The following is an 11,867-nucleotide window of genomic DNA, read 5'->3' as shown; positions in this document are numbered from 1 at the left end:
CCCGCCCTTTTCAGCGTGGGGTGCCATCTGCCAGGGCCCCCCCTTGTCGGTTCCCCCTCCTCTGTGGGGTTCCCCCTCCTCTGTGGGGTTGCCCTCTTTGGGTCTCCTGAGCGGTCTGCGCCGACTGTGCTTGAAAGCACTTCGTGAAAACGCGTCCCCCAAAGGCGTGGGGTCACCGTGCGGGTTTGTGACTTCTTCCCCCGCTCTCGGCCGCCCTGTGCAGATCTCAGGAAGCAGGCGAGGCAGCTGGAGAACGAGCTGGACCTGAAGCTGGTCTCCTTCAGCAAGCTCTGCACCAGCTACAGCAGCACCCGAGACGGAAGGCGCGACAGGTATAGGTACTAGCCCATTTCTTTATGTTTTAAATGCTGCTTGTGGTGCTTGGTTCATTTTTATGATTTGTTTAATGCTAGTCCCACCTGTGGCTTTAATTCTTAGCTTCTTAAGAAGCTTATTTCAGCACTTCTTGATGCTGTGATGCTGGTGTTGGTCTTGATGCAATATTGAGTGATATGGCATGTGAGTCAGGTGTGTGGGCTGCAGTGGTGCATCGTGAGAGCGTATATGTCACTAGGGGAAGCTGAATTTAAGCTTCAGTCTGTAACTGTGAGGTTAGTGTGCAAACTGACAATAAGGCTTTTTAATGCTTGCTACATTTCCAGTTTTTCTTGTATTAAACTAGCAGGAGGTTTTCAGGAGCTTCAGTATTATGGGAATTTAGCCTTATGCCTCCCAGGTGGGCTCATGTGGTATTTGTCATACCTGTTTTAATGATGAGGGAACCGAAGCACTAAGCAGCTGTGACTGGTCTAAGGTTGCACAGGGAACCTTGCTGTTTCTTTCTAGGTTTCTCCTAACATGAGTAGTAATAGTGAGAGCTATATATATGTTTTTATATATATGTCTTTATATATGAACCAGAAAAATACATACCTCTGTGTGTGTGTATATATTAGTAGTTTCTGTTTGCTTTAGGCAGATTCATGTTTGACTGAAGAATTAATGTGATAAAGCTTTCCAAGTCTTTCTAGCTTGTGGGCTAGAGTTGAGGTCTTCCCTGCAGTTCCACAGCACTAATTATCAACTTCCCTGTCCCTGTGCGCAACCTTTAAAAATTACCATTCTGTGCTTATTAACTGGGGCTTAACACTGTGTATCAGTTGCGAGTGTGACTACTGTATGTACGTGTGTTGATATTTATTTATTTGATGATCGAGTCAATTTTGAACCTTTCCATCAATTTCTAGAAGCCCAAGAGAGCCTCAAGAATGGTCATGGTACTCTTGAATCAGAGTCCTGGTCTCTCTGTTGTTTCTGGCTCTATGCTGTTACTTGCCATGTAATCTAATTGTTTTAGTTATTTTTGCTGTCCTACACAAAACTTACTTCTCTTACTCTAGTTATGGTAGATGGCCAAAGCAATGAGTAGTCTCTGAAAGGTATTAGTTGTCAGACTTCTGCAGGTTGGAGCACCCTGTGTTGTGCTTCCGTTCTGTTGCTTAGATGTGACTTTTCATTGTGATTTTAGTTTATTTTTAAAAGTATGTAGGGAAGGTGTACTGTATGAAACTGTAATTACGATAAACTGTGTGGTTTTGTATTGCTCTGTAGAACAGTTGACTACTCAATAGGTCAGTGGGTTGTCCTAACACTGTGTTGTTAAGGTGTAATTATGTAGCTGGTGTAACACGTTAATGGTGCAGTACTCCCTCCTGCTAATACATAAATAAATCAAGCTTAAAAGTTGGGGAGAGAAGGGCATTGGTGCTGGACATGTGCTGGTAGTAGACAAGTGTTTGGTGTCAGGCATATCTTCCAAGGAGAGGTTATACTTCCCCCAGGTGATACTGTGTCATTAGTTCAGATGAGAGTTAAAGGCATGTATAATAGGAAAATGCAATTTTGCTGAGCTTAATGAATCTTTCTAGGGATCCTAGCTAGTGGAGCTTGCCAACTCCTAACACTAGTGTTTCCTTATTTCTTGCGTTCATGAAAAGATGATGTACTTTTGAGTAACTGCTCCTCCTCTTTTCCCTTAGCTCTGACACAACTCCTCTCTTAAATGGATCAAGCCAAGACAGAATGTTTGAGACCATGGCTGTGGAGATTGAACAGCTTCTGGGAAAGGTAACTCAAGTTACTGTGGTTTTACTTAAGCATCTAGGAAATACTGCAGTACACCTTCTATAATGAATGTTAGGAAATACTAGCGTGGCTGTTAGACAAGTGTTTCTGAAGGTATGCGTCTGTCCTTAGAGCTAGTTCCTTCAACTTATGCATTGTAACTTTCTTACAAGAACAAACCATTTCATATTTTGGGTGTTTTTTTTTTTTGTCCTCGTCTAGCTTACTGGAATAAATGACAAAATGGCAGAATATACAAATAGTGCAGGAGTCCCGTCCCTGAATGCTGCACTGATGCATACGTTACAGCGTCATAGAGACATATTGCAGGTAACAAACGCATGTCCTTCTTTTATTTTGTTTCTTTGTTTGGAATAATTATTAGCAGTGCTGACATCACAGCATGCTTGAATGTCTTACCAGAAGATTTAAGTGCCACTGATCCCATCTCACTTTTCTTTTCTCCAGGCACCCCAATCACTGAACTCTAAGTTGAAAAAATAGCATTTTTTATGTCATACTGGTGACTAGTACCTAACTAAGAAAGAACAGTGAAGCATGCTGTCTTATGTAGGTGTCTTTTATGTGGCAAAAGGGGAGAGGTAGTGTAATGAATTATCTTGTCTGTGTGATCTGTCACAAGGCAGTATGAGAGGGAGCATCACACTTAAGAAAATACAATTGTAGAAGCATCTAAACTGCTAAAGGGAGTTGAAGGAAATGTGATGGCTAAAGCTACTAATTAGTGTGATAAATCAACCGTGTTTCAAACTGGTGATTGTGGCATAGTAATGTTAAAAATGCATGTTTTATTTGGCTGATCATGTACAGTTTGATTTCTGTTTTGCATCTGTGCAATACACAGTGTAAAAAGCATAGTGTTTTGTAAAAACCACAGCATTTATACAAAAAATAGTGCTGAATGTTTACAGTGGTTTTGGTGGACACCAGTTGCCAGTTAAATTGGTTTTTGAGAAGTGTTACCTGCCTGAAATGTTTTCAAATGTGAAATTGCAACTTGAACATTAACTTTTTTTTTTTATCTTCACTGTTCAGAAAAGACTTTTTTTCATCTGATGTAACTTATCAAAATAAACCCAAGAACATCTTCACCGCACCAAATAAGCAGGTTTTACTAGGGCTTCTGATTCAACCAGTAACGGGAAATTCCAACACAAAATTATAATTCATCAGAAAGGTGAAGATATATGAAATTGGGAGAAGGAATTACAGTGGATTTCCCTCTGTGACCTTAGCTGTAGCTATCAAAAGTTAGCAACTACTGTAAGAGCAGTGAATTTTAAAAATACTTTGCTTTGACTTCCAAGCATTTTTAATGTTAATTTCATAAGTTGGCCTTGCACTTTGTATTAGAGAACAGTTAACATTTTAAAAGATGGTTGGATCTTGCTTGAGTATATTATGTTGTTAAATTGATCTCCGGATCCTTATTTTGGAATAATTGTTTTATTACAGGATTATACGCATGAATTCCACAAAACCAAAGCGAACTTCTTGGCAATACGAGAAAGGGAGAATCTGTTGGGATCAGTACGAAAAGATATCGAGTAAGTTGCATTGTTTATTATAGCAATGGTATGGGACTGTCATCGGAGGGAGAAGGTGGAAACCCTCCTGTAGAATACTGGGCATAGCTTATTCATCTGTACTCTGAATAAAGCAAAAAAGTTATTTGAATTCACCGCTTTTATTAAGGTTATGACAAGATTCAGTTTTGTCTTGTTGTTGGGTTTTAGATCATACAAAAGTGGGTCTGGCGTGAATAACAGAAGAACAGAGCTATTCCTGAAGGAACACGAACACCTTCGAAAGTAGGTGTTATTTGTTATTTACTTATGTCTGAGGTGCCTAACTTTTCTGGGGTGTGAAACATTCTTAATTTCAAGTATGCATGAAAGCTTTGTCCATTTGTAGATACTTATGTCCACAATTAATGCCTTGCACTATGTATTCTGTGGCAGCGCTGCTACTTACGCAGCTGGATAAACATTTATTGCTTATGCTGACTGTAGAGTGCGTGTAGTAGGTAGTAGTCATGGTAGTTTTCAGTGATTTTTGACTTTAGGATCTTGTCAACACTAAGTGACACGTATATGTTGTCTTCAGTAGGCTTTCGCAAGTCACTTGTGACTCAGACGTCATGCTTGGCCTCCTCTCTTAAGGCAGTAGACGCCTTTATAGTATACTAACTGGGATAAGGGTTGGAAAACAAAACAGAGTCCCAGCGATTTAGCTGTTTTTCCCTTTCTTCTTCTTCATTTGTCAGAGTCAGAGAAAGAAGAACCTTTTTTTCCTTTTGTCTCTACTGAGGGTGTACAAAAGGTCATGGAAGAGACTAATTCCAAAATTACCGGTACACTTTAATATTTGCAAATTGACTCTAGTGTATTGGACAAGATAACAAGCAAAATAGAAAGCACTTTCTTTTTATTCTTGTTGCAGAGAGGGCATTAGGTTATGAGTAGCTGCTCTGTGTGTTCCCCATTCAGCAAAAGCAGCACAATCCGATAGAAGAGCACTGGAAAGTTCACGTTTTCTAGATCGTCAAGAGGTAGCACTGATCTTCATGCCTCTGTGTTCTTGACTACAGTCATGCTAAACTTCCATCTTACACAAGAGGGCAGGCTTTCATTAAAGATGAATAAATTAATTAAAAATTACCGGTGGCTTTCTCAAATATAATTTAAACTTCTAGCCAGAACTGCACAAAAAGCTTTTACAGGAAATTAAAACCAAATTTTTTTTGGTTGTGGCTTACCACCACTTCACCCTCAATTGTTTTTAATATTTTTAAAACTTTGAAGTTAATTGATTTTAACCTTGAATTACAACTTTTATTAGGTTGAATTTATTATTAAACATGCAGGATCAAGAAATGTAAAGTTTCCAGGGGAAAAAAAGTCTTAATATTTTGGAGGTGAATGTTACCTGAAATGTTGTACTTCGAAGACTCAATGTCAGTTAATCTGAGTAAACAGGATTCTTTCTAGATGTTGTATTTGGGTTTTTTTGTTTTGCCTTTGTTTGTTGAAGGGCTGATAAATACTTTTATACATTTGACATTTTGTTGAAGAAGGCTACAAATAAAATGTTTCTGGAGTTATAAAATATATTTCTCAGAAACTGACGCTCCTCTGAGTGCGCTATTTTGAAAAAGTTTGAAGCAATGAAGAGAGGAAAACTTTAACCTTTTTGTAAATGTTATCTGGCAGATGTCTTCAGAATTTGAGCCTAGAATTCGTTGAGGCATTGGTTACTTTGATCTCTTTAAACATGCTAAACTCTCCAGTATGTTTTTAGGATAAAAATGCATGAAAAATAGAATTTAGTAAGGCAGTTTCAGTAACAGTTAAACCATCTTCTAGGTGATTATTTGAAAATGTCAAGACTTAAAAAAACCCCGTGACACTGAGAAGAAGAAAACAAGAAATAAATGTGAGTTGGGGATCTTTAGGAAACAGGGCCAAAACTAATCATGTAATACTACTGCAAGGTGGAGATAACTGTAAGGTGTATGAAGAAATCTGGCGTGAAAGTGGAAGACAACCTTGGCGAGAAATCAAAGCTTGCAAGATGTTCAAAACTTTTGAATTGTGAATCAGTAAGCTCAGAAGGAGATACTGGCAGAGGAAATTATTAGATTTTCAGCATATTTATCTTCAAAGAAAGCAGTTAATGAGCTATTAATGCCAAAAAGCTGTAAAAGCTAGCAACAGGTCCTAAGAAATCACCAGGAGCTGACAGATTACACCAAACGTGCTCCTAGGATAAGCTGACAAGCTTTCTGTGAGTCTTGATGCTGAATATTTGCAGTGCAGCAAATCATGGTGCTAGACTAATTGATAGAACTACATGATGAATCTATATACATTGTCACAAAGACACAACAGTAAAAATTCAGAGGGATTTTTAGTGAAGTTGGGAAGCCTATGAAAAGAGCTTGAAAAATGGAGATGGGAACATAAACTTGGCAAGTCTGTTATTGTATGCTGCAAAGTAATGAAATAATGCCACGGGAGTGATACACTCCTATCAAATACTGGAGTGTTCACTTGGTCTTGACCCTGCTTAATTTATGATGTTAAGTACTTTAACCTATTACATATTTATTCCATGAGCTGATAACGGAGAATGTATGAGCTATTACCCCTCTGCAGAGTACCAGACTTGTCTATCAGCCTTTTTCTTTATGCACCACCATGTGAGACAGGGTAAGCGGAAACTTGAGTTTACTCTTGGCAGCGTTTTCCATGGATGCTCTTTAAAAAGCATGCTGGCAGCCCTAGGCAGTATTGTTTGTGGTGGTATCTCACTTGGGAGTAAGAGCAGGAGAGACAGAAAGCTCTTCTCCAGGAGGGATGCTGGAGAGAAGCTGGACCTCTGCTTTTTGCCTAAATCTGCCTTTTTATTTTTCTGTCACATTTTGAATATCATCTCTTCTGGAAGGAGAACGAAGGAGAATCTGTCTGTCTTAATTTTGCAAATGTAGGTAATTGTAAAAAAAGGAGGGAAAAGAAAAACTGTGAGTACAAAATTTTGATGAATAAAAGGATCTGACGTATCTTAATCACCAAGGGAATTACAACAGCAGAAGCACCGTGCAAACCCTTGCTATGCCTGCAATATATAAAACTGCTATCCATTAAGCCGTGAGGATCGTGGATCCATTTGGATTCACTTTCCCTGGGTGGGGCTGGCTGCTGTGTCAGTGCTGCTGGCACGAGTGTCTTCTGCACTTTTGCGTTAGGGTCGTGGTGCTGCTGGGACAGCCCTCGGGCTCGGGGCACGCAGAGCTCCGCACCGCTGAACCCCAGTTCTGGGAGGGTTAGCAAAAGCAGAGTGTGTTCTTCTCTCTTCAACTGAAAACTTTGCTGCTCGTTCAGTTCATTTTATAAATCAGCTGATTCTGAGTTTTATTGGGAAAGGTGATTTGTCTAGAAATTTTATTGACTGGATAGGAGGCATAAAGTTTCTAAGTTTCTCAGTTTCCTACTTAACTTCTATACAGATAATTCAAGGATAGTTTTACCTGGCTCTGGAGAGAAAAATAATAATGCTTAATTTTTTTAAGAAAAATTTTAACTCCTGTTAATTACAATGAGGCTGGAAGTCAAGTCTTGTCGAACACTGATGCTCTGTTAATATTTTTAACTAATACTTGAGATCTTTTGGCATGTCAGATGCTTAATGAAATACTAAATCTAGTGCAGTCATGTTTGCAGTTTATTTTTGAGTGCTTGTTTTCTCGGGTCTGTGCCATTCGGTAAAGGTTTTTGTCTCATCTTTTCTGTTTGTATGCTTTTGGCCAGGGAGGTAAACAAGTCATCCTTCTTCTTGTAATACAGTCTTCCATCTAAAGAAAATGATTTTGATGAATAGATCTAGCCTAGCATTCTAAAAACTGCTCAGAAAAGTGCTGCCTCAGAGGAAAGAGTCCTGTCAACGTAGTGTTTGCCCTGAGAAATTCTGCAGTTATTGATGAGTTATAGCCTAAGTCAGCACAGAAGGGACTGACGTGTTTGATTAAATTTGCAATATCGCGTGCATATGCGAGTGAAAATTTCCCTTGTGTTAGTACTTGCATTGTATGTAAATGATACCGTATCAGGTGATACTGATGAGTTTGTGTAAAAATTGATGAAGGCTTCCACGGTTTAGATAGAAATTGCAGATTTTATTACCTATGATGAATTCCTTGTAAAACTAGATGAAAACTAGGCCACTTAGTGGTCGCCAGCACCTCCTGTAGTAGATTTGTGTTGTCATTGTAGGACCACTGTATGACTATTCCTTTATTACTCAGCTCCAGTGCTCAAAAATTAGACATTTGTCCTTTTCCAAAAGAAGTGGCTGGTGGTGAAGCAGGTGTCTGTGTTGGTGCAGATATCATTAGCTGTGTCTTTAATTGTTGTCAGATGACTGCATGTTTCTGGTGAATGTTGCTATGCGGGCTATCAATCTATCTAGTAAAAAAATTTTCAGCTTAGCCAGAGTATCAGGTATCAGTGATGCAGGTCAATGAGATGAACCTGCTGAAAATGTTCAGGGAAGCTAAGGACATAAAACACCCCTCTGTCTTAAAATGTTTAGCACTGGGAACAGAGAGGGTAGGGGTGCCAGAGTAAGTGGGTGAGAAACTTTGAAGGAGAAAAGGAGAAGAGCAAACAAATCAGAGGGATGTGTTCTGCATGTGAAAGAGAAAAGAGAAATAAGACAAGTGAGCAAAAGAAATAACGGGAATTTGCAGCAGTTGTGTAATGGTGCTATTAATAATACATACCTGATTCATAGAGGTGATTACGATAAATTAAGGTTTGTGCAGTACTTCATATATGTGAAGTACTCTGGAGTACTAAATATTTTTATTACTATTATTATTGCATTTCATTTTTCAGTAGAGCCATTTCAAATTTCCTGTTGTTGTTTGGGCAGAAATGGCCACATTCAGTAGAGAATAATCACCGGGAAACTGCTTTCAAACTTTGTTCATAACACAGTCCAGATCTTAATAGAGGGAGTGACTTGTGACCATTTTTCCTCTAAATATTGACATTGCTTACATTTTTTCCACTTCAGTACTGATTTGCACACAGGGGTCATCTTAGTGAGATGTGGAGACACCTTACAGGCTTTTTGATTACAGGTGTGTTGATCTTTTGGGAAAAAAGCCACCAGTGTTGTACCTTAATTTAATTTCCTTTTCTTTTGTTATCGCTGCTCTGCATGCCCTGATTTCCATTCACTGTGCTGTTTCCCGTGAATTTCAGTGGACCTTCAGTTTTGGATTAAAACCAGAGACCTCCTCTTGTCTCCCCTTCCATCCCCTCCCTCGCCTTCAGTTGCAGGGGGAGAACACGGAGATGCCTGGGCAGTACCTGCTCTGGCTGACACGCGGTTCGCCACAGCATCTCCTTCATCTCTTGGAAAGAAAGAGACTGCAGGAAAAACAGCTAATTCACCGATTGCTTTTTCCTTCCCAAGGTGGTTGGGGCAGCAGCAGGGAGGGAGGAGTGTGATGAGCCTCTTCCCTGGGTGCCTGCAGGCTGCCTGCTCTGGCGGCCTCAAAACTGCTGAGCTCTGCTTTAGTCAGGCCCAATAAGAGTTGGGTTTTTTTTAATTGTGGGGTTTTTTTAATTGCAAAACTTGCATCTAAATTAAGCTTATTTTTTGTTCGTGTCAAAGCAGAATGTGGTATTCTTGTCACTCCATTCTCCTAATTCTAATACAGATTTTAACTGAAGCAGCACTTGATAATGAATAATTTTTTTTTGCTTTATGGCAGTAATGAAAAAACAAAACAGATCTGCTATGAAAGGGCAATACATGCTATCCATGGCCTTGGGTCGGACTGTTTGCCAAGAAGCACCGAATACGGTGTAATTTGGCTGCAGACTTGCTGTGCAGTGGTAATGGAAGGCTGTAGTGCTTTGTCTATTGAACTGGAAGATACAGTGCAAGGAGAGATTGAGGTATCTGGGTTAAAATGTTTCTCTGCTGGCCGTTAATTGCAAGAACTCTAGCAATGGTGTGTCACTGTTTTCCCAAATACCACTGACTTGTTTTCTTCGTTTCTGGAATAAAGAAGCTTGAGAAACTACTGCATTAAAGCTGCCTGCTAGTGCCTCAGCTAGCCCGTCAGGATGAGGACGGTAATCACCTTACTGACTGACTTACCACTGAATATCCGTAGCACAGACTTTTTGGGCAGGGCTGTATGCTCTGTCTGAGCAGCAGCACAAATAAAATGGTTTTCAAGGAAGGGATTTGAACAAAGGAGGATTTTTGTTATTGCTAAAGCTTACTGAGTTGCACAACTTGTACTGTAGTCCTGTTTGAAAATACGATTCTATTTGCTCTTTCTGTTCTGTGTCCTATTGCTGCAGAGTTTTCTCAATTGCAGTTATGCATCAGTGATTCTTTCCTTTAGCCTTATCTCTGCCTGGGATTGAATGGGTTGTATCTCCAAGCCTGTTGGCAGAACCTCTGTCTCTTGAAGACTGATGGCAGAATGAGACCAGACCACTTCATAGCGGCTGGATCGGCTTCCCCTGTAACAGTCCCAGACTGAATATGAGTCTTGGGCATATCATATTCTTAACTGCAACACCAGACTGAGCACAACCTATCTGTTCTCATATTTTAATACCAAATACTGCTCAATGAGGGAAACAGTTCATGTCTTCTGGAAGAAAGAAACTTCACTCCTTATTATGTGACTGTAATTATATGACTGTATGAGCGAGTTATTGAAGTAGTTTAATGAGAATTTGGGGAGGTTCAAAGCTCGCGAGCAATGAAGGAAGATGCTCTCCTGGGTGTTGTTGTTATTTATAACTAACTTAATAAAAGAATGTGAAAATCAGCCAAGCACTTCAGGATTTAAAAGAGATTTTCCCTCTAAAAATAGCTTGAGCTTCATTAGAGTAAAATCAACTAGTGCTTTTCATCTTCCTGTGCTGCATTTAGGACTTAAAAAACCAAACCTACCCCAAAATACTAAACCAAAGATTATATTCATCTCACAAGATTTATTTGCATGCTTTCCTTATAGTTGGATTGCTTTAAAAAATACCGTAGTCAATAATTTCCCTGACGTTGATGACTATCTGCAGAACCTAAAGAACAAACCCTCAGTGTGAAAGATTACCTGAATATATCATGGAAAAAAAGTGGTTGGGGCTAAAACTTGGCTCTGATTCTCAGCTCTGGGCTTTACCTTGGAAACAACGCTATGCCCTTAATTTAGGGAGAGGGGGGGATATAAAACCACACTTCAACTTCAGAGCTCTGTGTTTGCTTCTGAAGTTTCTTGCTCATTTCAGAAATAAACAAGTCGGTGATGCATGTTTTATTTGTTTTTAGCTTTCCTTTCAACACTGTTTCTTAACTAGGGCAGCTCCCTCCCCCCCAAGGTCTGTATTGAAATTAGGACTTAGGCAAGTACCGAAATCCTTCTTACATGGGTTGGTTCTGAAAAGTATGTGCATCTTTGAACAGAATCAACAATTGTGGAGTTTTATAGAATTTCGTTTGTGGAATCAGAGAATCACTGATTATTCTAATGCAGCATGTCAGGTTTTTTTGTCAGTGTGGCTGTGTACTTCATTATTCTTTAAAGTCAGAAGTGCTTGCTCATTTTTTGTTATTGGAACCTCCAGTAAAAACGAGCTGTTGAATTTCATTTAATGTGTATGGGTATGTTAAACAGTAATTATTTCCATTTTTCTCAAATACGGAGTGTACCTCTGGAAAGTTATCACATTACTGTATAAATATCATTCTTGAGTTTATTTAATTTGAACCTCTCTACTAATGCATCAGAATGAGGTTCTTGTCGTTCTTGGCTGCTGAATGGTAGGCTATGCAGCTATCTTAGTGTGTTGCTTGGTTTGATAAAAAGCATCAACTCCCATCTGCTAGGGATGCATATTTTCTATCAAATCCATTATGGTAAGCAGAACTAGATCCAAATTCCCACTAAAGCATGCCTGTTTTAGCCTGATAATACACTTTTGCTTAGAACCTTTCAAAGACTTTTGTTGTCAAGTGAAAGATGCAAAATGCTTTCCTCTCACTTGAGAGCCTTGTTTATGTTGAGTATAGTCGCAGCTCTGGAAGAATGCATCTTGTTCAGTCTTGGATAAAAAGACAAGCCAACAGTGCAATTGGGTTGGAAGAAAAATGTTGAGATCTTCATCCATTAATGAATTGCATCCTGAATT

At 39.3% G+C, this 11,867-nt stretch overlaps 1 protein-coding gene across 1 annotated transcript in view; it reads left to right on the top strand.

The window, feature by feature from the left end:
- Positions 1–164: 164 nt before the first annotated feature.
- Positions 165–11,867, top strand: part of GOSR1 (golgi SNAP receptor complex member 1) — a gene marked incomplete at its 5' end in the record, with an annotated part of 30,060 nt that continues 18,357 nt past the window's right edge. Inside the window, 5 exons of the mRNA XM_009703450.1 lie at positions 165–332; positions 2,040–2,127; positions 2,347–2,454; positions 3,601–3,692; positions 3,882–3,956. Of these exons, the coding sequence (XP_009701752.1) occupies positions 165–332; positions 2,040–2,127; positions 2,347–2,454; positions 3,601–3,692; positions 3,882–3,956 (531 nt within the window). The remainder of the gene's footprint in view (positions 333–2,039; positions 2,128–2,346; positions 2,455–3,600; positions 3,693–3,881; positions 3,957–11,867) is intronic.

The sequence above is a fragment of the Cariama cristata genome, unplaced genomic scaffold (assembly GCF_000690535.1).
Source record: "Cariama cristata isolate BGI_N322 unplaced genomic scaffold, ASM69053v1 scaffold13837, whole genome shotgun sequence".
Lineage (NCBI taxonomy): Eukaryota > Metazoa > Chordata > Aves > Cariamiformes > Cariamidae > Cariama > Cariama cristata.
The sequence above is the reverse complement of the archived record's forward strand: the minus strand, read 5'-3'. Positions and strand labels throughout refer to the sequence as shown.